This window comes from Nicotiana tomentosiformis, chromosome 12 (assembly GCF_000390325.3).
Source record: "Nicotiana tomentosiformis chromosome 12, ASM39032v3, whole genome shotgun sequence".
Taxonomy (NCBI): domain Eukaryota; kingdom Viridiplantae; phylum Streptophyta; class Magnoliopsida; order Solanales; family Solanaceae; genus Nicotiana; species Nicotiana tomentosiformis.
Window position 1 is genome coordinate 72,125,151 of NC_090823.1, and position 26,588 is coordinate 72,151,738.

Consider the following 26,588-nt stretch of genomic DNA (forward strand, 5'->3'; position numbering starts at 1 on the left):
GCACAGTCCAAAGTCAATATGCTCACAAGGCAATATGAACTCATCAAGATCCGGTTCACAGTGATCATTAATGGTTAAGCTCTCTTGGAGAAATTATTTCTACATAAACTTACGAGGAAACTTCTAAGTGTTCTACCTACTTCTTAGGAAAACAAAGTGAACATAATCTCTAAAGCAATAGATCTTAAGGCGTTGATTATTGATGGTCTCATTGAAAATCCCAAGACCTATGAGTTGAAGAAGCATCAGGATCATGTGATGGCGGGACTCCAAAAGATACAAACCTAGTTTTCAAGGACACTATAAAACTAGAAGCTGATGAAGATGACATGGAATTGTTAACACACAAATTCCAACATATTATCAAAAAGAATAATGGTTTCAAGAAAAAAAAGTAGCACCTCCAACGCAAAGGCTACCGAAAATAGCGACTCATATTGGTGTTACAAGTGTGGTAGTCTTGACTACTTCGTTAGGAATTGTCCAATATTGCAGATTGAGTGAAAAAAAAATAATCCCGATGAAGTAAAAGAACAGAAGAAGGATCAAGTCCCTAATTGAAAGATGCAAAAGAGGACAACATATGAGATTGTTAAAAAGGCACCGGTTGCTGATTATGCCCAACTATGCCTTATAAAAAGACTAAGCAGTCGCTGTAAATATAATCCGGTCTAAAAGTTCACAGTCCAATCCGCAAAAAACTAAGGCTTAATTATATTTGTTCAATATTACTAAAAAATACAAGTTCAAGTAATTTTCTAGTTATAAAGATTGTGATTTGTATTTTAAACTAACTAACTAACAAATACAATAAAGTAGTAAATTTATCAATTAACAAGGGTAAAATTGGAGACAATATTAAGGAGGCCTAGAGTTATAAATATTTGCAATTATCAAAATCCTTCCTACTATGTCTCTTATAATTTTACTGAAGTATTCTCTACTACTGATCGTAAATAGTTCAGGTGTCGTAATTCTCTTCCGAGTAATTATAATAATCTACTAGGCATATTCTCCTAAATGGCGCTAGCTCAAACTATCTTACCGCTACTATGACCACGTCAAGACTTTGATATTCCTAAATTCACCTTTAAACCTGATGTATTGATTTCTCACATACGTAGGAGTGATAATGTTCAACTACCACCTAAATATGTATCCTTTCCAAAGAAATATATAATGAATATGTACAATCAATCGATGACCATTCAATCAGCTAGAATAAGTGCATAGTTAAACAAGTAGAGAAATCCATCCTTTCTTAGACCTTAGCTTACAATCTTTTGAATCAAATTCCAACTTTCAGAACTTTCTCTGAGATCTGATTCTTGTACATATTCACTATATCAATCTCTCAAGATTTTACTCCCAAGATTTAACCATTTGATATACCTCATAGCTCTTGTACCCATAACATAACTTCTGTCTACAATAGTTACTCATTACCAAACCCGGTATCGGTAATATACCCTATGTCAAATAAAACCTTATGTCAGACCTCCACAATACTACTAATGATAAAATAAACATGTAGAAACTCATTACCACCCACAAGATCAACAAGTCATGAAGTTCCTCGCCTAACAAGAACCATTGCCAAACTGTGGACTGATTAAATGGTAGTTTTCTTCCAAACATACCTTATACAATCCCGATTACACTAACTCCATGTCCAATAATGTTGTCACACCTATTATAATTTGATTGACCTACACGCCATATCAAATGCCATTTAGAACCTCATGCGACACGATTTGAGCGCCAAACAAGCAACTGCAATGATCTAACCAGTTATTTTGTGTATTTGAGCCCCATTTCCCCTTCTGAAGCTTCCTGTATGTGTATTTATGATTTTATGACTTGCAAGGAGGGTTGGTTTTATTTCGAAAATGTTTTGGGTTGATTTGGACCCTTTGGTTCTTGGGTTAGAAGTTTAAGTTGAAAATATTGATCGAGGTTTGACTTTTGGTGAAAACAACCCTGGAACGGTATTTTTATTGGTCCAATAGGTTCTTATTGTGAATTTAGACTTGGGCATATACCCAAAATTGAATTCGAAGGTCCGCAAGTTAATTTGACCTATTTTGCCAAAAGTTGGCAAATTGAGGTTTAGAAATTTCTTTAGCTTTGACCGTAGGTTGAATTATTGGCTACCGGGGTTAGGAATTTGGTTTTTGTACTTAGAATAGGTCCTTTTTGCTCTTTGGAACTTTTTTGAAAAATTTGGTGTCATTCCGAGTTGGTTTTGATAGGATTCAGATGCTTGGTTGCAATTCTAGTGATTCTTGAGTTTCCTTTTGAATTTTATGCGTTTTGGTGTCCGATTCGTGGTTTTGGATATCATTTTGGTTTTTTGATCACGTGAGCGAGTTCGTATGATATTTTCAGACTTGTGTGGGTGTTTTGTTTAGAGCCTTGAGGGCTTGGGTGAGTTTAAGACGTGTTTCGGATTGGATTGAGATGGTTATAGGTTGTTGGTGTGCTGGTGCTGCAGTTGTCACAATTGTAAGCACTAGCATTGCAATTGCGATTATGATAGGGGGCCTCAGGTATCACATTTGCAACACCTTGATTGCATTTGCGAGATAGGACTGGGCTGGGTAGGTTTGCATTTGCGAGATGATCTGACTTCGCAAATGCGAAGTCAATGTCATATTTGCGACATTCCTCTAGGCTGTTAGGCGCCGCATTTGCGAGTCTTTTTTCGCATTTGCGAGGGTTTGCAATTGCAAACTCAGGGTCGCAATTGCGACTTCTGCACCTGAACAAAAGGTCTAGGAAGACGGGATTAAGTATTATTTTTACATTTTTGAATCCTAGACTCGGTAGGAGGCGATTTGGAGAGGAAATTTTCACATACAACCTTTGGGTAAGTGATTTTGATCAATTTTCAAGTATATTACATGATTATATATAAGATTTAACATCAAATTCATGAGAATCTAAGAGAAATTTTGGGAATTTTTGTCTATGTTTTGAAAAGTAAAAATTTGGGATTTAAGAGTCAAATTGGAATCGTATTTGAAAACAGGACACATATATGAACTTGTGAGGTTATGGGTAGTCGAGATCTACCCTTGGACTTGGGATTTGATGGGGCGGGCCCGGGGTTGACTTTTGTTGACTTTTGGGGAATTGTATAAAGATCATAGCTTTATGAACCGTAATTGGGTTCTCTTGCATCGTTTGATGATATTAAGTCATTTTTGGTTAGATTTGAGCCGTGTAGCGGCAAACTTTAAGGGAAAAGCTAAATTTGAGTTTGGATTTCGCCTAGTTGAGGTAAGTATCTTGCCTAACTTTGTATGGGGGAACTACCTCTTAGGATTGGTTTTGATTGTACTATTTGATTTATGTGGAAGACGTGCACATGAGATGACAAGTGTGTACACGGGCTAATATATAATATTTTACCGATTTAGACTCATAGGTTACTTATAAGTATTTAATTGAAGTTATTACCATTTGTTCTATTTTACATTGTCTAAGTTTGATCTTACACGCTTTAATTGAAGTTGTCATTAGAATTTTAAGTTGTTATTTCATGTAAATATCTTCTTTATTGAGTTACTGAATTTGTAGTTGTTGAAAGCTATTAACACGTCTGTGGTTGAAATTGTTGGTTATTGGAATTCCTTTCCTTGTTGAGTTATTTTCTGTTCATTTGGTTGTTGAGATTCTTGTACATATTGTGGTTGAGCCGGGGGCTATGTGTTGTGATGACATTAGTGGTGTTGATTTTAGCATTGTTGTGGCATATGGGCACGCGTGGTGTGAGTTGATTATTGTATGGTGATATCGATGAGCATGCGGTGATACAAGGGTGGGTATTGAAATGCATGTGGCGGTATAAAATGGGATTTATACGTGTGTTGCTAGTAAGGGAATTACTTGAAGCCACACAGTGAGATAAGTAGGCTAAAACGCGTGTAGCTCTTTTGAAAAAAATATTTTTAAAATGAATGCAACGCTCACGCGACGATATAAGGAAGATTGTGATTGTGATTTGTGATATGCTAAGATGAGGTGTGGTACCTCGGTGTTATTCTTGTACTACATTCGATATTGGAAAGGCTTGCTAAGTTGAACGGTATTTGTTTTGTTCTGTTACTTCATTCCATTTGTATTTTTGGTTGTAATTGGTTATTTGTTGTCTTAATCATATGTACCCTCTTTGTTGTCATTTGTTGCTATTATTTCCATTGTTAGCCTTGTGCTGATAAACAACTTTATTGTCATTTAATTGCCGTTAATTCCTCGTTGTCAGATTACATTGATAGTTTGTATAGGTTCTATGTCTAGTAGGTGTCTTGGCCTAACCTCGTCACTACTCTACCGAAGTTAGGCTTGATACTTAATGTGTACCATTTTGGTGTATTCATGTTATGCTTCTGCATATTTTTGTACAGATCCAAGTACTTCTGCTCGTGCCGGACGCCATTGATTTGACTCAGACTTTGTAGAGACTTCAAGGTATACCTGCTTGACTCTCGCAGGTCTCGGAGTCACTTTCTAGAGAACTTATGTTACTGTTTGTTTTGTTTTCAAATAGTATTGTATTAGAGTTTCTTAGTATATTTCAGTAGAGCTTATGACTCAATTCCACAGATTTTGGGGATTTGTACCTGTTGATCCATTTTGGTTTTATCATGATGTTTATCTATTAAATTTAATATCCTAGTCGTTATTTCTATTAAATTCTCAATGTGTTTTTGGCTTACCTAGTCTTAGAGACTAGGTGTCATCACGACTACCTAAGTTGGGAATTTTGGGTCGTGATAAGTTGGTACCAGAGCTCTAGGTTCATAGGTGCTACGAGTCATAAGCAAGTTTAGTAGAGTCTTGCGGATCGGTACCGAGACGTCTGTACTTATCTTCTAGAGGCTACAAAACTATTAGGAAATTCCACCTCTTTAATTCCTTATCGTGTGAATTTGTCGATTTCGGGATCTGATCCTTTGTCTTTCTATTCTCTCACAGATGGTGCGGACACACGCTACTGGATCAGCTGAGCAGACACCCCCGCCTTCTGCTAGAGTTGCGAGAGGCCGGGGTTGTGGTAGAGGCCTTAGGAGGGGCACGTGCCACAGCTAGAGCACCTACTATAGCAGCGACGGAGGAGCCACCAGTAGCTCCGGTTGGGGAGCAGACACCTGAAATGCTTGCTACTACCCCTGCATTCCGGGACACACTAGCACACTTCCTGAGCATGTTCAGTACTCTAGCTCAGGCGGGACTGATCCTGGTTGCTCCAGCTACATCTCAGGATGGGGGAGGATCTCAAACTCCCGCAGCCCACACTCCAGAACAGCGGGTCCATGATGATCAGGTTCCAGGAGTTATGCTAGCACAACCTATCTGATTCAGCCTGAGGTCAGGTTAGAGGCATTGGAGGAAGAGCAGAGGAGACTTGAGAGGTTCAAGAAGTATGACCCTCCAACTTATAGTGGTGCAATTACTGAGGATGCAGAGGGTTTTCTAGACAAGTGCCACCATATTCTCCGCACCATGGGCATTGTGGAGGCAAGCAGAGTTGCCTTTACTACATTTTAGCTATTAGGAGTAGCCTATAGGTGGTGGCAGGTTTATGAGGAGGGTAGGCCAGCTGATGCCGCACCACTCACTTGGACTCAGTTTTTAGATATGTTTTTGGGGCAGTTCATCCTATGGCACACAGAGTTTGAGCAGCTAAGTCAGGGGACTATGATGATGTCAAAGTATGCCACGAGGTTCTTTAGTTGCCACAGTCAGAGATCTAGTACGCAAATTTATCGAGGGGCTCAGTTATGGTATTAGATTCAGCATGGATCGGGAGTTGGAGACTGATACTCCATTTCAGCAGGTTGGGAAATCGCTCACAGGTTGGAGCGTATGCGGGGCTAGGAGAGGGAGGATAGGGTGGCCAAAAGGCCTCGAGATTTTGGAGGATTTATTGGTGCCCGCGCTCTAGTTTCAGCTCGTCATGGCAGAGGTTATGTGAGTCGACCAGTTCATTCAGCACTTCCAGCTACTCAGAGTGCTCCAGCCATTTTGAGGTCTCAGATCGCCCATTATGCACAACTACTTTCCAGTGCACCTCCTACACGGGGTGCCTTCAGCGGTCAGTCTAGCTGACCTGGTCAGATTCAATTTCAGTAGCCACACCTACCGAGAGGTTATTTTGAGTGTGGAGATGCCAGGTATATGGTGAGGGACTATCCCAGACTTAGGAGGGGTACACCTCCATAGACTCCACATGTTTCACGGATTCCACAAGGTTCGCAGGCTATGGTTGCTGCTCCAGTTGCCGCTCCACCTGTACCGGCAGCCAGGGGTGGAGGTCCGGCGGGTAGAGCCCACCCTAAAGGGGTAGGCCAGGCCATTTCTATGCTTTTCGAGTAGAACCGAGACTGTTGCTTCAGATGCTGTAATCACAGATATTTTTCTGGTATGTCATAAGGATGCATCAGTTTTATTTGACCCGAGTTCCACATATTCACATGTGTCATTTTACTTTGCTTCATATTTAGATGTATCTTTTGATTCTTTGCGTGCTCCTGTATATGGGTCTACACCTGTGGGAGATTCTATTATAGTAGACCGTGTTTATCGGTCATGTTTGGTCACTATCGGGGGTTATGATATCGGAGTTGACCTTTTGCTACTCAGTATGATGGACTTTGATGCGATATTGGGCATGGATTGGTTGTTGCCTTATTACACTATTCAGTATTGTCATGCCAAGACCGTGACATTGACTATGCCATGGTTGCCGCGGTTGGAGAGGAGAGGTACATTGGAGTATATTCCTAGCAGGATTGTGTCCTTTTCGAAGGCACAAAGGATAGTTGAAAAGGGGTGCGAGGCATACTAGCCTTTGTGAGGGATTTCAGTGCTGATACACCTACCGTTGAGTCAGTTCTATTAGTGAGAGATTTCCAAATGTATTTCCAGCAGACCTACCGGGCATGCCACCCGATAGGGATATCGATTTTTGTATTGACCTGGTGCTGGGCACTTAGCCCATTTATATTCCACCATATAATATGGAACCAGTGGAGTTGAATGAATTATAGGAACAACTTTAGGAGTTGCTTGATAACGGTTTCATCTGACCGAGTGTCTCGCCTTGGGTGCTCCAGTTCTATTTGTAAAGAAGAAGGACGACTCTATGAGAATGTGTATTGATTATAGGCAACTGAATAAAGTTATAATCAAGAACATGTACCCACTACCTCACATTGATGATTTGTTCGACCAGCTTTAGGGTGCTGGGGTATTCTCAAAGATTGATTTGAGGTCAGGATATCATCAGCTGAAGATCTGTGATTCAGACATTCCGAAGACGGCTTTCAGGACTCCCTATGGTCACTATGAGTTTTGGTGATGTCATTCAAGCTAACTAATGACCCAACAGTCTTTATGCACTTGATGAACTGTCTATTCCAGCCATATGAGTTTTTGGTGATATTATTCGGGCTGACCAATGCCCCAGCAACGTTTATGCGCTTTATGAATAGTGTATTCTAGCCATATCTTGATTCATTTTTCATCGTGTTCATTGACGACATATTGGTATATTCTCGCAGTCAGGAGGATAATGAGCAGCACATGAGGATCGTGCTCTAGACCTTAAGGGAGAAGAAGTTATATACAAAATTCTCCAAGTACGAGATTTGGCTTGATTCAGTGGCATTTTTGGGCCACGTGGTGTTTACTGAGGGGATCAAGGTGGATCCAAAGAAGGTGTAGGTAATTCAAAGTTGGCCATACCATCTTCAGCTATAAAGATTCAGATCTTCTTGGGTTTGGTATGTTATTATTTCCGTTTCATGGCCTAGATTGACCTTGAAGGGTGCTCCTTTCAGATGGTTCGATGAGTGTGAGGTGAGTTTTCAGAAGCTCAAGACTGCATTGATTACAACCCCAGTATTGGTGTTGCCTACAAGTTGGGATCTTACACCGTGTATTGTGATGCATTGCGTATTGGGCTTAGTGCGGTGTTGATAGAGGATGATAAGGTGATTGCCTACGCGTCTTGACAGTTGAAGATTCATGAGAAGAATTACCTTGTGCATGGTTTAGAGTTAGCAGCCATTGTTCACGCACTGGAGATTTGGAGGCACTATCTAAACAACATTCATTGTGAGGTCTATACCGACCATCGGAGTCTCTAGCACCTATTCAAGTAGAAGGACCTTAATTTGCGGCATCGAGGATGGTTAGAGTTACTGAAAGACTATGATATCACCATATTATATCATCCGGGGAAGGCCAATGTGGTGGCCGATGCATTAGTAGGAAGGCCGAGAGCATGGGCAGTTTGGCATATTTAACGGTAGCGGAGAGGCCACTAGCCATGGATGTTCAGACTTTGGTCAATCGGTTCGTGAGATTGGATGTTTTAGAGTCTAGCCGAGTTCTAGCTTGTGTTATGGAACAGTCATCGCTATTGGAGAATATCAAGGCTCGCCAGTTTGATGACCCTCACTTGATGGTGTTGAAGGACACGGTGCAGCGGGGTGGTGCTAAGGAGGTTGTGATTGGTGATGATGGTGTTATGTGTCTTCAAGGCCAGATTTGTGTCCTCAATGTTAATGGGTTGAGAGATCTGATCTTTGAGGAGGCTTACAGCTCACGCTATTCCATTCACCAAGTGTCACGAAGATGTACCGTGACTTGAAACTACACTATTGGCGGCAGCGAATAAAGAAAGATATTGTTGCTTATATCTCTCGGTGTTTGAATTGTCAACAGGTGAAGTATGAGCATCAGAACATGGGAGGTCTGATACAGAGATTGGAGATACCGGAGTGGAAGTGGGAGCGCATCACTATAGATTTTGTGGTAGGCTTACCACGAACCTTAAAGAAATATGATGTTGTTTGGGTTATTGTGGACTGGTTGACTAGGTCCGCACACTTCATTCCGGTGCTGACTTCCTATTCTTCAGAGCGGTTGTCTTAGATCTACATCTGAGAGATTATCCGTTTGCATGGCGTGCCTATTTCCATCATTTCTGACTGAGGCACACAGTTCACATCACATTTTTGGAGAGCCATGCATAATGAGTTGGGCATACGGGTCGAGTTGAGTACAACGCTTCATCCCCAAAAGGACAAGCAGTCTGAGCGCACTATTTAGATCTTAGAGTACATGCTGTGTGCCTGTGTTATCGATTTTTGGGGTTCATGGGATCAGTTTTTACCACTCACAGAGTTCGTCTATAACAATAACTATCAGTCGAGAATCCAGATGGCTCCTTATGAGGCCTTATATGGGAGGAGGTTTCATTCTCCAGTTGGTTGGTTTGAGCCGGGGGAGGCTAGGCTGTTGGGCACTAATTTGGTTCGAGATGCCTTGGAGAAAGTCAAGTTGAATCAGGATTGGCTTCATACCGTGAAGTCCAGGCAGAAGAGCTATGATGATCAGAGGGCTCGTGATGTTAGCATTCATGGTGAGTGAGAGAGTTTTACTCAAATTTTTGCCCATGAAGGGTGTGATGAGATTCGGGAAGAAGGGCAAGTTGAGCCTTCGCTATATTGGTCCTTTTGATATCCTTGAGAGAGTGGGTGAGGTGGCCTACAAACTTTCATTACCACCCAGATTATCGGTAGTTCACCCAGTGTTCCATGTTTCCATGCTCCGAAAGTATTATGGTGGTCCGTCACATGTATTAGATTTTAGCTCAGTCTAGTTGGACAAGGATTTGACTTATGTAGAAGAGTTGGTGGCTATTTTGAATAGACATGTTCGAAAGTTGATGTCAAAGAACATTGGTTCAGTGAAGGTTCAATGAAGGGGTCAATTGATCAAGTAGGTGATTTGGTTTTGGGACTTAGAATATGTCCGTTTTGCTATTTGGAACTTGTTTGCCAAATTTGGTTTCATTCCGAGTTGGTTTGATAGGATTCAGACGCTTGTTTGCATTTCTAGTGATTCTTGAGTTTCCTTTTGAATTTCGTGCCTTTTGGTGTCCGATTCGTGATTCCGGATGTCATTTTGGTGTTTTGATAGTGCGAGTGAGTTCGTATGATATTTTCAGACTTGTATGGATGTTTTGTTTAGAGCCCCGAGGGCTCAGGTGAGTTTCGGACGTGTTTCTGATAAGATTGAGCTGGTTATTGGTTGCTGGTGTGCTGGTGTTGCAGTTGTCGCAATTGAGAGCACCAACATTGCAATTGCGATCATGACAAGGGGTCTCAAGTATCGCAATTGTGACACCTTGAATGCATTTTTGATAATAGGCCTGGGCTGGGTAGGTTCACATTTGTGACCAATTTGTTGCATTTGCGGTATGATCAGACTTCACAAATGCGAAGTCAGTGTCGCATTTGCGACATTTCTCTAGGCTGTCAGGCGCTACATTTGCGATGGTTCACAATTGCGAACCCAGGGTCGCAATTGCGACTTCTGCACCTGAACAAAAGGGATGGAAAGACGGGATTAAGTCTCATTTTCATATCTTTTAACCCTAGACTTGGTAGGAGGCGATTCAGAGAGGGAATTTCCACATACAACATTTGGGTAAGCGATTTTGATCAATTTTCAATCATATTACATGATTATATATAAGATTTAACATCAAATTCATGAGAGTCTATGTTTTGAAAAATAAAAAAATGCATTTGAAAGTCGAATTGGACTCATATTTGAATACAAAACACATATAAGGACTCGTGGGGTTATGGGTAGTCGAGATCTACCCGTGGACTCGGGTTTTGAACGGGTGAGCCCGAGGTTGACTTTTGTTGACTTTTGGGAAATTGTATAAAGATCATAGCTTTATGAATCGTAATTGGTTTCTCTTGCATTTCTTGATGATATTAAGTCATTTTTAGTTAGATTTGAGCCGTGCAGGGGCAAAATTTAAGGGAAAAGATATTTTTGAGTGTATATTTGGCCTAGTTGAGGTAAGTATCTTTTCTAAGTTTGTGTGGGGGAACTATCCCTTAGGACTGAGTTTGACTGTACTATTTGATTTATGTGGAAGACGTGTACATGAGGTGACAAGTGCGTACACGAGCTTATATGTGGGTTTTTGACCGGTTTAGCCTCTTAGGTTACTTATAAGCATTTAATTAAATTTATTAGAATTTGTTCTATCTTACATTGTCAAGTTTGATCTTACATGCTTTAATTGAAGTTGTCATTATTTGTTCTAGTTTCCATTGTCAAGGTTACTCTTATATGCATCTATTAGTAGTTGTTTTCACATGCTATTCTTTCCATTGTCGAGTTATTCTCATGCATTTAGTTGTAGTTGCTATTTCATGCTATCTCTTTTATTGTTAAGCTTATATTATGCATTAGAATTTAAAGTTTCCGTTTCATGTAAATATCTTCATTGTCGAGTTATTGAATTTGTAGTTGTTGAGAGCTATTAACACGTTTGTGGTTGAGCTTGTTGGTTATTGGAATACCTTTCCTTGTTGAGTTATTCCCATTCTTTTTTTTTGAGATTCTTGTACATATTGTGGTTGAGCCGCGGGCTATGTGTTGTGATGACATTGGTATTGTTGATTTTGGCAATGTTATGGCATATGAGCACGTGTGGTTCGAGTTGATTATTGTGTTGTGATATTGATATGCATGCGGCGGTATAAGGGCGGGTATTGAAGTACATGCGGCAAGATAAGGTGTGATTTATACACGTGTTGCTAGTAAGGGAATTACTTGTAGCCACACGGTGAGATAAAGGGGCTAAAGCGCATGTAGCTATTCCGGAAAAAATATTTTTAAAACAAATGCAAGGCTCACACGGCGATATAAGGAAGATTGTGATTGTGATTTGTGATATGTGAATATGAGGTGTGGTACCTCGGTGTGATTCTTTTTGTACATTCAATATTGGAAAGGCTTGCTAAGTTGAGCGGTATTTGTTTTGTTCCCTTACTTCATTCCATTTGTATTTTTGGTTGTAATTGGTTACTTGTTGTCGTAATCATATGTACCCTCTTTGTTATCATTTGTTACTTTTATTTCTATTGTTAGCCTTGTACTGATAAACTGCTTTATTGTCATTTAATTGCCTTTACTTCCCCGTTGTCAGATTACATTGATAGTTTGCACAGGTTCTAGGTCTAGTAGGTGAATTAACCTGACCTCGTCACTACTCTACCAAGGTTAGGCTTGATACTTACTAGGTACCATTGCGGTGTACTCATGCTATGCTTCTGCATATTTTTGTGTAGATCCAGGTATTTCCTCTCGTGCCGGACGTCGGTGATTTGACTCAGACTTTGCGGAGACTTGAAGGTATAATTGTTTGACGCTCGCAGGCCTTAGAGTCACCTTTTAGAGACCTTATGTTACTGTTTCTTTTGTTTTCGAACTGTATTGTTTTAGAGATTCTTAGTATATTTTAGTAGAACTTATGACTCAGTTCCACCGGTTTTGGAGTTTTGTAACTATTGATATGTTTTGGTTTTATCTTGATGTTTATCAATTAAATTTAATATCCTAGTCGTTATTTTTGTTAAATTCTCAATGTGTGTTAGATTACCTAGTCTTAGAGACTAGGCGCCATCACGACTTACTAAGGTAGGATTTTGGGGTCGTGACATCAACATCTTGAATATGAACAACAATGGAAAGATAACCACATAAGAGAACTATCCAGCAAGTTCAACAAATATAGCAACCAAAAGCATAACACTATGAATCCATACCATAAGGGAGAATTAAAACACACGAAATAAGTATAAGGAATCACATCCAATCATAACTATATTGCAACGAGATATCTGATCCCATATCATATTGTTGTAGCGTGCAACCCAATCCAACATAACATCGTTGCGTCGCGCAACCCAATCCAAATATATCAATCCACATGAGAATACTCATTGAGACAAAAATTCTCATTCTCCCTAAACACATTTGTATCAACAACAAGCGCGCAAAGTGCATAAACATAACAATGGGGAGGCGGATAGCATATTGCGCTATGAATAAAACAAGCGCAACTACGGTGAAATAAGAAAAGCAACATCTCAAGAGCCATCTCGCTCAATATATAGCCCCAAGGCCTAAAGAGGACCATAATAGGCGTGCGAATAATTAAGTAGACTCACAACCCATTGTAACATAAGAGAGTAATATTTAAAACATACCAGAGCAAGAATAACATCCATTCCGCCCGATACACACCTACAGTAAATGTTGTGCACGAGTAAGCAAACCCGATTTGATGTAGAATACACCTTCACAGTCCGCAACTAAGGAATATTCTGCCTTAGAGAACGTCCGGTCTCAAAACATTAATAATACAAGAATCTCCATATCTAATCTCTAACTCTCCCACTAAAATGAGTGATACGTCACTCATACACAATCATCTCATGAGAAGTATTTTCATAAATCTTCCACGCCACTGTAGCAAAACATGTACATCAATAGTCGCCAACCATGCAATTTTTGTACTACTACTCAAGTATCCGCAAATCAATACACTATGTGTCTTCTATAGCACACACCTCCTCTAGCGATACAAGATAATAGTAGCATATTCTTAAACATCTGAAATACCTCATGCAGTCTAGAACCCATGACCTTCCTTTCAAAACTAAACCGCAACCTCATCCAGTCAATCCAAATCTCACACGGCTCACCGCCTCTATCATACTACAATATGAAAATAAGAGAATTTCATCATCAACTCTGAATCACTGGTAGGATAAACACTCTATTAACAAGAAACATTTCACTTAAGTCAATCTAGGAGAGCATCACAACACACAATAAACCTTATATGCTCACAGAGGACCTCAACAGAGCCATGGTCAAGCCATCATGAATTCTTCAAGACCCATTAGCACATAGCCAAGCCATCAGAACTGAATCCATCTCAATCAACCCAATCACGCAGACTGCCAAACCCAAAAGTATCTCAAACCAAAATGCTCACCCAAAGAGACCTCAATGATCTGAAGCTATTCTTTTCATGTTTCCAATACTGCAATGTAGAATCAATAATGATATATAGAAATATCGTAAGTCTCGGCACCATCCAATGCAAATTTTAAATCTTAGCCCAATACAACTTTGGAAACCATTAGATACCACACATGAATCTTGAACCCATTAAGGCCTTCTCGAGAGACATCCATTCTGCTTTAACTTCAATGCACAACCCACACACGCCGAGCGACTTATGTCCCATTAGCACATAAATATTTTAAGATGCAACCTCATCCTTAAGCAACTAAGTAAATCCTTTCTCCTTTCACGCCCTCTCCACAACGAATACCAAATCTGAGTCATTCCACAACTTTCATATGTCAATAAAGCGTAGTACACCATGCACCTAGCAATTCCTTGGTCAAATATTTCTTGATGCCACCCTTCTCAAATCATAGCTAATCCACAAGCACATCCTAGTCCAAAAACTATAACAACACATACCCATATGACCTAATCATCGATGGTTGACTCCCTCACTTGGCTGGAAGCCACAAATGCATCATCTGATAACTATCATACTCTTCCTTCTTAACTGTCATGGTCTCGCACTGTTATTTAGCTGAATTCCTTGTAAGCTCATGTCGTATCAGTCAACACACACTCCAAATAATCTACCGAGTGCATACTCATTCTCGTGACAGTTGTGCAAACTTCCTCAAGCGATCTGAACACTAACTTAGTACATATATTCCCCTGGGTAGAAGGAAATTTCTCCACATAAGCCTCATAAAAACGACACAACGTCAAACCTCCTTGCAGGAGATAACCCACCTGCTTGACCTCAAATCGACATCTTTTGTGACTCTAACATGTTCACAACTACTATACAATCTATTAATCCTCCCGAGTCTATACTCGTCAACAAGATACAAGAATCCCATTCATCCCTGAAATGAACAAATGAAAGATCCACCAACACATCCACATATAAGGCTATACAACATCTAGATGATAATCAAGCATCCATAGCCTTTCGCACCCCAAAAAAATCCTTCTCGTCACATCCATACTATCTAAGCGTAGTCCTCAGTCACATAGTACTCTTCACATCCCTACCTTGCCACTCACCAAGCCATCAATCATATTCCTAGGGACACTACCAGACACAAGAGCCCGAAATCACATACTCACACAATTGAATCTATCAAGCCCAAGCTGTGGTGTATACCTGACAAGTCCTCCAGACTGGCCTTCCTCGCAATGCAGGAAAATATCTCACAGCTTATCCATAACATCACAAGCCGTCTGTGCACAACTGACACCGAGTGCTCAACATCACATATGAGTGAATTAAACGAAATCAAAGATACATGCTTCAAGCTTAATCAAGGCCACGTGATAAGAAAAGAAAGAAGGTAAAGTTTCCTAAATGCCCTGTAGCCTCTCAAAGATAAGTATAGACGTCATCATAACGATCTACAAGACTCTACTAGACACTTGCTCATGACTGATAGAACCTATGAACCTAGAGCTCTGATACCAACTTGTCACGACCCAAAATCCCACCTAGTCATGATGGCATCTAACCCCAAAATGCTAGGTAAGACAAATAATAAATAACATAACTTGAATAAAATTTATTAATAATCAATAAATACAATGGTAGAAGATCCATAAACTATCCTTAAGACTGGTAGTACAAGTCATAAACTACTAAGATTTAGATTTACAATGTTGGTACGGAGAAAATACAATATCCATTTGAATATACATAAACAGAAGTATACATCCTAAACCACCATGAGAAAGTGGTAGCTTGTATCTGGAACACTAGTACAACTTCAATCTTGGCCTCCGTCATCTGCAGCAGCTAAGCTCCAAATATCTGCACGCAAGGTACAGAAGTGTAGTATGAGTACAACCGATCCTATGTACTCAGTAAGTATCTTGACTAATATTAGTGAAGTAGTGATAAGGGTTTTAAGTAAAAAAAGATACTTACATAACCTATGCAGCTCAATAGCATATATATAGGGAAGAAAAGTAACCAGGGAAAAACAGTCATAGAACAGTGGATATAGCAAATAAAGGCACAAAATTGAAGAAAAGATAATAAGCATGATTTTCCAATTAAATAGGTCAAAGTAACAAAAACTTGCACCAACATATCAATGTATGATGATAACTCTCTTTTTACACTCCATGTGTCCAACAACTCACTAACAAATCTCGTGCATATGTGGAATGCATCAACTAGCATATATAGATGATATGCATGAATGAAGCATGTAAATTGATGAATATGCCCAAAGTATAACTTGGATGGTCCAAGCTTCCACCTTTATTTTCAATAACTCATCACATAGGACCCCATATCACAATAAACCAGAAATCTGTCGGTTTCTCACAACCTGCATGTACGCCATCAAGAGAGAAACATGAGAGAGAGAATCCATATCCACACATGGCACGGTTGGAGCCTCATGACGTAATAATATCACAATCATCACATGGCAAAGACCTCGTGCTAAATAAATAACAATATCACAATTGTTGCATGACAAAGACCTCAAGCCAAATCAATATCAATACCACAATATCCGTACCTTAGAAATCTCATTCCATAATCTCCGTCCATACCCGAGAACCATATGCAGGAATGCATGCATATGAATAAGAGATAACCATATATAACGCACATGGACAGAGAAATAACCATGCATGGGTAGTATGTGTACAAGGGATGATCTCTAGTTAGGATGTATGTCAATATGTACATATGACTACAAACCCAACAAGTAATACATCATCCAGACAATTATCACGCCTCCAAAAAGGATTAAAAGACAATTCATAGTCTTTATCATGGGTAAGAAAACTCAAGTATTCATACATTAATTAAAGACATAACACAAGAATATCAAGCATAGATGCATGCTCATAATATACGTGTGACTACGTCTAAATCAAGTATTTCAATGATCTCAAGAATGTTTCATCATGCTCAATACAAGGTATCATTAACCTAAATATTATATCTAGCATGGCTTATTATACTCACGTAGTCATTCCATCAAGTAAAAGCACAGAACACGTAGAATCAAAAAACCAAACAAGACATAGAGTAATCTTGAATCTACCCCAAACATGAATAACTATGACACATGTATATACGCTCATCACCTCGCATATACATCAACCTCGCTTGTAGCAAACAATTTTATTTATTAGGAAAAATTCCTTCAAACAAAAGCTAGGCAAGACATTTACTTCATCGGGGCTAATCCAAAGCTCCAAAAGCGCATTTCCTTAAGAAATCACCTCTAACCGGCTCAAATCTAGCCAAACATAAACCAAGGAGGTCAACCAATACCATAGGAAGTAATGCCAATCAATAAAACTTTGATTTTGAATAATTTCCCAAAAAGTCAACAAAAGTCAACTCGGGCTCGCATCCCTGAAATCTGGAACCTATAAAAAAATCCGATGATCCATGATCCGCCGAGTGTAATTATAATTAGTTTCCAAAATTGAATCCAAATTGATACTCAAATCCTCAAAATATACGCTCTTAAAGTTTAGACAAAACCCCCAAATTGTATATCAAATTTTCATGTTTTGGGCATTAATAATTTATGTAGATTCTTGAAACAATACAAAAAATGAGTAAAAATCACTTATCCCTTAGTATTGTGTGAAAATATCCAAGAAAAATTGCTCATTTCGACGTCTAGGGCTTAATATATGAAATAATAGGTAAATATCCCGAAATATAACACTTATAAATCTGCCAAGGGGGTACCCTTCGCAATTGCAATAGGGCCCCTTCGAGCACGATGCGCAAATGCGACCAGCCACTCCAGCCCTCTTCGCGAACATCTGACCACCAAATCAATGTGAATGTGGCACCACAATCGCGAACGCATAAACTACAACTCCCGCCTACTTGCACAACTTCTCGAAAGCGAACTCCTCAAGCGACCGCTATGAACCAGCCTGCCCAACACTATGCGAACGCGGTCCACCAGCCCCGAACATGAATAAAAACGCTCCTCCAATCCACTTCTTCTAAAAAAACATGAGAACACCCTCGCGAACACAATGCATTACCTGACACCAGCAAAACCAATAATGCAAACTCAATCGAAATGGTCTGAAACCACCCCAAATCACACCTGAGTCCCATGGGACTCCATCCAATCATACCATGAAGTCCAAAAACATTACCTAAACTTACCCAAATCCCCAAAACACCATAAATAACATCATAACCAAGAATCAAAGATTAGAATTATTCTCTTCTATCAAACATTCCAACTTTGCCGAATGTGTATGAACCCCAGTTAAATATTTCGGATTACAACCAAACTTTGAACACAAGTTCCAATCAAATAAAGACACCTATACAATGTCTAAAAAGCAAAATAGGAGTCCAATAACACTAAAGTCAATTCCTAATCAAACCTATAAGCTCTCCAATTCTTTAATTGCTAACTTTCGACAAATAGAGCCAAAACCTTCTAGGTACATCTAAATTCAAATCCGAATATATTACCAAGTCCAAAATCACCATACAATCCTATTGAAACCATCAAATCTAAATTATGTGATCTTTGACTCAAAAGTCAAACCTTGGTCAACTCTTCCAACTTAAAGCTTCCAAATCGAGAATCACTCTCCAAATCAATCCCGAACCTCTTGAACATCGAAACTAACCATACACACAAGTTATAATTCATTAGCTAATGAAAGACTCAAATATCGGTCGGATCGTTATAATCACCCATTCTACTCAACTGGATATGGACAAACCAAATTCATTAGTTGAAGAAAAAAGTATAGGGGTATGATTAGTTCTCTATTATATATAATTGTGAGTAGACATAATTTAATTTTAGTAATGGGATTTGTGCAAGGTCATATTTATATCCCAAGGAGTCATACTTGAAAGTTGTGAAGAGGATCTTGAGATATCCTAAAAGCATCCAAGACCTGATTTTGTAACTATTCGATAGGTTATTTTGAGTATTAGCTCCTCATTTTATGTTTTGAGTACTTACATAGCTCTATTTGATGAGCTATGACTAACGTGCATAGTCTGTGTCGATTTTCACAAATTTTAAATGTGAATTTTTAAAGAAAATATGATTTTTGACCTTGAAAATGACTAGAGTTAACCACAGTTAACGTTTTTGTTAAACGACCCCGGATAGGTATTTTGACGATTCTGATAGGTTATTATTATGATTTTGGATTTATAACATATTTGGTTGGGGTCCCGGTGACCCGAGGCCATTTCAGAGCTTTATGTGGAAAGCTGGAAATTTGAAAATTTTGAGTTTTGATGATCAATCCTTGATATTAGATGTTAATTTTATATATTTCAGCTTGCAAGCGAATTTGTATGATATTATTACACTTTTGTGAATGTTTGGATTGGATCCAAAGGGGCTCGGTGAGTTTCAGATAGGTTGCGGTTTGTTTTTGCATAGTTGAAGGATTGTTGGTATGCTGGGAAGTAGATCTCGCATTGCGAGGTTCTATTCGCATATGCGAGCCTCACATTTGTGATGCTGGGCAAGGGCAGTGAAACTTTGCTTTTACGAAGTCTTAGTCACTTTTGTAAACTAGGGAGTTATTGCAATTGCAATGGTTGTGTCGCATTTGCGACACTGGGCAGTGGTTGGACAGCTTCGCATATGCAAAGCATTTTTTGCTTTTGCGAAGGATTGGACCTTTGCGAATGCGATGGTTTAGTCGTATTTCTAACATCTAGGAGGCTCAGGAACTGGTATCATCTACGATCAGTGGTTCGCATTTGCGGACAGTTCGCAATTGCGATACCTGCTGCTGGGTAAAATGTTGGAAATTTGGGACTTAGCTCATTTTACTCTATTTTTGAAACCTAGACTCTATAGAAGCAATTTTTAGAGAACAATTTCTTCCCAACACATGGTTAGTAACTTTAACTTATTTTCATTCAATTTCCATTACGTTTTCATGAATTCCATTATCAAATCTAAGATTTTATATGGTAGAAATCGAGGTTTTGGATAGAATTTTAGAAATTTGTAAAATTAAAATTTAAACCTCAAATTGAGGTCGGATTGCGAAACAAATCACGTATTTGGACTTGAGGATGAATTGGTAATCGGGATTTGGTTTTAATTTCAAATTTCGGCCCCGTGGGCGCATGTTAACTTTTCCAATTATGATAAAGAATGAACCTTTTTTCATACGACTGTAGTTTCTAAACCTTGTTTTGACTTGTTTGAACAATAATTGACTAGATTCAGGTGGTTTGGTGGCTTGCTCTTAAAGGAAATCCGTGTTGAGTTGTTGATCTTGTTCTGAAAAGAGGCAAGTGTCGTGGTTAACCTTGATTTGAGGAAATTACGACATGATTGGTCTATTTGCTACATGATGTATGTGTAGGGATGATATATATGCAAGGTGGTGAGTGTATATGCATTCTCACAGGTTTAAGCATGTGGGGTGTATTAATTTATTTTACATCTTTAATTATACCATGTTATTACTTGTTAGGTGCCCATACTTGATACATGTTTTACTTGATATGTGTCCTTACTTGTTACATGTCATTAATGTTACCTATTTCATACTTTTAGTTATTGTACGGCTTTAATTATTACGTGCCCTTACATATTATTAGATAGATGTTTTACTTGTCTCATGCCTTTACTTGCCTTATTGCCTTTACTTGTTTCGTGTTTCACTCTACTATGTTATATCGGATTGCCTTAGATAATTATGTATGTTAGTTCCTTTTCTCTTGTTATGTTACGAGATTCGCCATATTTGGTTGTTACTGATATATTGGATCGGGTTGCACGCTGTAACAATATTATTATATATATATATTGGATTGGGTTCCACGGTGCAATATTATTATTATTATTATTATTATATATATTTGATCGGGTTGCACGCCGCAACAATATCATTATATATATTGGATCGAGTTACATCCTCCATAGTAATATTATGTATATATTAGATCGGGTAGTGTGTCGCAATGGTATTGATATTGATATTTGGGATCGGATTGCACGCCACAATTGAAATGATGTTGTATAATTGATCTTGTTTTTATGAACCAATACCGTGTTGTGTTCTGAGGTTGTGACGTGATGTTATTTCGGGCCCCTCTGTTATCTACTTCTTTATTCTGTTTGTAATGTAGTTTTCTGTTTTCTCTATACTATTATTGTTTCTCTGCTTATTACTCATACAGGTTTTCAGTGAGTGTCTTGTCATAGCCTCGTCACTATTTTGTCGAGGTTAGGCTCGATACTTACTGAGTACATGGGGTCGATTGTACTCATACTACACTTCTCCACTTCTTGTGTAGATCTCGGTGTTGGTCCTAGCGGCATTCAGAGGTGATTGCTCAGATCTGTTTCTGGAGACTTTAGGTAGTACTTCTTGGCGTTCACACCCTAGAGTCCCCTTCCTATCTTTATCTACTGTATATTGTACTAGATAGTATTGTATATTCCATTTTCGGCTTGTATTTAGTATTAATAGGGTCTCATGTACTTGTAACACCAGATTCTGGGAATAGTCAAGATGGTTGTGGATTTTATATTATTTATATATATATATATATATATATATATATATATATAATGAGATATCACTCTTATTTCTTATTATTGTATTTTTACTTGTTAAACTGCTACATTGTTTTGCCAATGTTGGCTTGCCTAGCAAGCGGATGTTAGGCACCATCATGACCCCATGGTTGGGATATTGGGCCGTGAGAAGTTGGTATCATAGCCCTAGGCTGCATTGGTCTCACGAGTCGTGAGAAATCTTGGTAGAGTCTTGTAGATCGGTACAAAGACGTCTGTATTTGTCTTCTTGAGGCTATAAGGCTCTAGGAAACTTCACTCTCTTTCTTTTTCTATCATGCGACTTTGTTCTATCATGAAGTTTGAATCTTTCTTCTCTTATTCTCTCACAGGTGGTGAGAACACGTGCTTCATCCGTAGCTGAGCAGGAGCCAGAGCCCCAGGTTGCAGCCACTACCAGGGGTAGGGGCCAGGGAAAAGGTGGGGGCATAGGTGGATGTAGAGCTTAAACTAGAGCACGCGCAACAACATCAGCAGTCGATCCTCAGTTAGCTCCGGAGGACGAGATTTAAGGTCAGGTCGAGCTAATAGGACCGGCTCAGGTTCTAGAGGGGTTTAATTCTACCCTAGTTCTTCAGGACGCCTTAGTCCGCATGGTTGTTTCATGGAGAGTATGGCTCAGGCCGCTATGTTTCCTGTGGCACCAGTCATTTCTCAAACCGGGGGAATATCTTAGACTCCCACTACTCATAAACTAGAACAGCTAGCTCATGGTTAACAGACCCCAGGAGTCCTACCAGTTAGGGAGGTCCGACCTATTGTTGCTACATAGCCGGGGAATAGGCCCGTAATGTCAATTGATGAGCTGAAGGGGTTGGACAGGTTCGCCAAGTTGTTTCCCCTCACTTTAGCGGTGCACCTTCGGAGGATCCCCAGGGCTTCTTGGACTGTTTCTATGAGATTTTGCGTAACATGGAACTAGTGGAGTCTAAAGGAGTTGATTTCGCCATCTTTTAGATGCATGGTTCTGCCAAGGGGTGGTGGCAGGTTTACGAGTAGGGTAGTCCAGCGGGGTTATCTCCTCTTACATAGGCTCAGTTTTCATAGTTGTTTATTGAGACGTTTATTGCCTTCACTCAGAGAGAGGAGTTGCACAGTCAGTTCGAGCGCCTTCAATAGGGTAGCATAACCGTTACTCAGTATGGGACTAGATTTGTTGACATGTCACGCCATGAAGCTATCCCGATCCCTAATGAGAGGGAGAAGGTACGGAGGTTCATAGAGGGTCTTATATATGGCATTAGACTTCAGATGGACAGAGAGATCGAGACCGAGATTCCTTTTACTCAGTTAGTGGAGATTGCTAGAAGGATTGAGCGCATCAGAGGCCAGATGAGAGAGGCGACCTATGACAAGATGACCCATCATTTTGGAGAATTTAATGATGCCTCGTTTGGAGGCAGGGGTTCCTTTGGTATAGGCCATCCTTTCAGGCCGGTACTGTCATCCCTACAGGTCACACAAGGTACATCAGGCAGTCGCGATGCTTATGGGTCTCATTATGAGAATCTAGCATTCAGTACACCTTCAGCTCCCATTAGTGCACCATCAATTTAGAGCTGTTACACTGGTTATTCGGGTCATGAGGGTCAGTCTCGGATTCAGGAGCCAAGTTATATGAGAGGATGCTTTGAGTGCGGGGATGTGGGTTATATCATGAAGTATTGTCCCAGAATGCAGGGCAACATGTCATAACAGGGTACTCGTACCATGGTTCTAGCACCGGTTGCTTCACCACCTGCTCAGCTAGCTAGAGGCGAGGGTCAGGTAGCTCGAGGTGGAGGCCAGTTAGTTAGTAGTGGAGGCCATTCAGTGAGAGGTTGCACTAGAGGTGGAGGCTAGTTAGTCAGAGCTGGAATCCATTCAGTGAGAGGTTGCACTAGAAGTGGAGGACAGGTTGGTAGGGCTCAGCCCCATTTTAATGCATTTCCAAGTAGACGTGAGGCAGAGTCATTTGGTGCAGTTATTACAAGTACTATCTTAGTCTGTCACAGATATGCTTCCGTATTGTTTGATCTGGGTTCTATATATTCTTATGTGTCTTCATATTTTGCTTTGAATTTGAGTATGCCTCGTGATTCTGTTGATGTTCCTATTTTTGTGTATACACCAGTTGCAGATTCCATAGTAGTAGATTGGGTGTACCAGTCTTGTGGTTTTACTATTAATGGTTTTGATACTATAGTTGATCTGTTGTTGCTAAATATGATGGATTTTGAGGTCATTCATGGTTTTGATTGTTTGTCCCCATATCACTCTATCTTGGATTGTCATGCCAAGATTGTGACTTTAGCCATGACGGGGTTGCCTAGATTAGAGTGGAGAGGGACCCTAGGTGTAACGATTCAACTAGTAGTTTTGAGCATTTGCATTCCTTCAGTGGTTTGAGGTCTTGAGTACCTTCAAATGATGTACTATGACTTGTATGTATGGTCCGTTTTGGTTTACGAGTGGTTCAGGATTAATTTGGAACAATGATTCTCAATTTGGAAGCTCTAAGTTGGAAGAATTGACCAAATTTGACTTTCGCATATTTTACCTCAGATCGAATTTTTGATGGCTCCTTTAGGTCCAAATGGTGATTTCAGACTTGGGCATATGCCCGGATTTGCATTTGAAAATTTCTAGAAGGTTTTGGCTCGAATTGGCGAAAGTTATAAATTTGAAAGTTTGGAAAGTTTACAGGTTTGACCGGGAATCGACTTCGATGTTACCGGGTTTGGATTGTTGTTCCGAGAGTTGGAGTAGGTTCGTTATGTCATTTAGAACTTGTGTGAAAAATTTGGGCTCATTCCGGATTGGTTACGCTTGAATCGGATGCTTGGTTGAAGTTTGAAGTTTATGAACTTAAGAGTTTGATCTTGATGGTTGATTCATGGTTTTGATGTTATTTTACGTGATTTAGGGCCTCGAGTAGGTTTGTGTTGTGATTTGGGACTTGTTGGTATGTTCGGACAGGGTCTTGAGGGACTAGGGTGAGTTTCGAGGTGGTTTCAGACCATTTTCGCTCATGGTTGCATTGCTGGTTTTTTCTGATTTCCTAGTGTTTTGTGCCTTCATCGCGATCGTTTGAAGATGACCGTGATCACGATGTGTAAGTTGGATCTGGGGGGTTTTTTTTCTTCGCGTTCACGATTAGATGGCCGCGTTCGTGGGGGTTGAGGATCTTGAGCATTGTGTTCGCAGAGGAAGGTTGCTATCGTGATTCAGAATAGGAATTGGGATATTCTGTCTTCGAGTTCGCATGGACAAGCATGTCAGGGGTCTAGTATCTGTGTTCATCGCTTTCTCAAGGTCAGTGGCATGAACACGAAATGTAATTTGGCAGTGTTCATCTAAGTGCTTCGTGATCGCGAAGTGGGTCCCGCGATCGCAAAGGGTTTAACTGGAGCAGTGGGATAAGTTATTATGTTCGAGGGTTTTTGCTTATTTTACCATATTTTGATATTGAGAGCTCCGATTCGGGTGATGTTTGAAGGGATTTTCAACACTTGGATTGAGGTAAGTGTCATTAACTCAGATTGGATTATTATACATGATTGCATCTTTGTTTTTGGCATTTTATTGATGAAACTAAAAGAGAAATTGGGGGTTTTGACAAAACCTTCCTAAAGCGAATAATTAGGATTTGAACATCGATTCATAGTCGGATTTGGATGAAATTCGTATGATTGGAGTCATATTCTAATGGGTTGCAGAATTTGTGAGTTTTATCGTGTTCCGAGGTGCGGGACCGGGTTGACATTTTTGTTGAATTTGAGAATTTGATTAAAGATTGGACCTTTATCATTTGGGTTTGATTCCTATGGCATTATTTGATATTTTTGAGTTGTTTTTGGCAAGATTCAGGCTGTTCGGAGGTTGATTCGCGCGGGAAGGCATTCTTAGAGTGTTGATTTGGCTTGTTTGAGGTAAGTATCTTATCTAAACTTGGTTGATGCACTAGTTTCCTAAGTTATTAGTGTTGGCTATGCGCTATGGATGACGCACATGTGAGGGGATTGCGCCTATGTGCACGTACCGGGTTATTATCCATGCTCGGGGTAGTGATTAGGCTATTATATACATTGAGTTGATTTCTAAGCTTCATGTTATCATGTTTTTCTTTGTTGTACCCCTTTGTGAGTTAATTGAATCATGTTAGAGACTATTGGTTGGTTGATCTCCTATTCAAACATGTTAATTGCTATTCTTGTGGTATAATCGCGAACTATGGTAGTATATTTCGCACATGCCTACACCTTAGCGTGTCACTTATATTAGTCCATGGGTATGCAATTTGATATCCATTGTTCACATACACGTATTCTTATATATGATTTCTATGTGATATGGACTAGGTTGATAGCACGTGAGTTGTCCGTGCGGATCTGAGTTATGTTGGCACGTGAGTTATCCGTGTGGTTGTTATATATTGAATGTGAGTTATCTGTGCAGCATGTGGATAAGTATCATCCCCCTAGGGTCACCCTCTCATGTTTCTCTCTTGATGTGTGCAGCGTGTGGATAAGTATCATCCCCCTAGGGTCACCCTCTCATGTTTCTCTCTTGATGGTGTACATACGGTATGAGGAAAACTGGTCTGTTTGTGTTTTGTTATTGCATTTATTCGCTACTTGCAATTTCCTTGGATGTATACATGATTTTGCCGCATCTCTTCTCTATTTGCTAGCTTTGTGGTGCATACATGCCTTTATGCATATTTTCTCTCTCTATGCTACCTTACTTGAGATGAGACACGATATATATATCTTCTCTATATGTGAATCCGTGTGACTGGACTTGTTTAATCATACATATCTTCTCTATATGCAATTATTGAAGGATCAATTGAGGTTTCATGCGTATCTTCTCTATATGCTACCTTCCTTGAGATGAGACACGATATATATCTTCTCTATATATGAATCCGTGTGACTTGACTTGTTCAATCATACATATCTTCTCTATATGAAATTGTTGAAGGATTACTTGAGGTTTCATGCATATTTTCTCTATATGCAACTGATGAAGTATTTTGTGGTATTTCACGCATATATTCTCTATACG

The 26,588-nt window shown here is 39.6% G+C and overlaps 1 protein-coding gene across 1 annotated transcript; it reads left to right on the forward strand.

The window, feature by feature from the left end:
- The first annotated feature begins 8,293 nt into the window (after positions 1-8,293).
- Positions 8,294-21,988, forward strand: LOC138902854 (uncharacterized). The gene is made up of 5 exons (XM_070190755.1): positions 8,294-8,635; positions 8,737-8,826; positions 9,181-9,436; positions 10,131-10,237; positions 21,872-21,988. The coding sequence occupies exons 1-5, from the start codon at positions 8,294-8,296 to the stop codon at positions 21,986-21,988; spliced, it is 912 nt and encodes a 303-aa protein (XP_070046856.1).
- The last annotated feature ends 4,600 nt before the right edge of the window (positions 21,989-26,588 follow it).

What these genes read in the sequence shown, in the direction of transcription:
- LOC138902854 (XM_070190755.1), top strand. Translation starts at nt 8,294, where the DNA reads ATGGGCAGTTTGGCATATTTAACGGTAGCGGAGAGGCCACTAGCCATG. An exon ending in GCATCACTATAGATTTTGTG is followed by an intron (nt 8,827 to 9,180) that starts GTAGGCTTACCA and finishes TCATGGGATCAG; the next exon opens with TTTTTACCACTCACAGAGTT. An exon ending in TCGTGATGTTAGCATTCATG is followed by an intron (nt 9,437 to 10,130) that starts GTGAGTGAGAGA and finishes CTGGTGTTGCAG; the next exon opens with TTGTCGCAATTGAGAGCACC.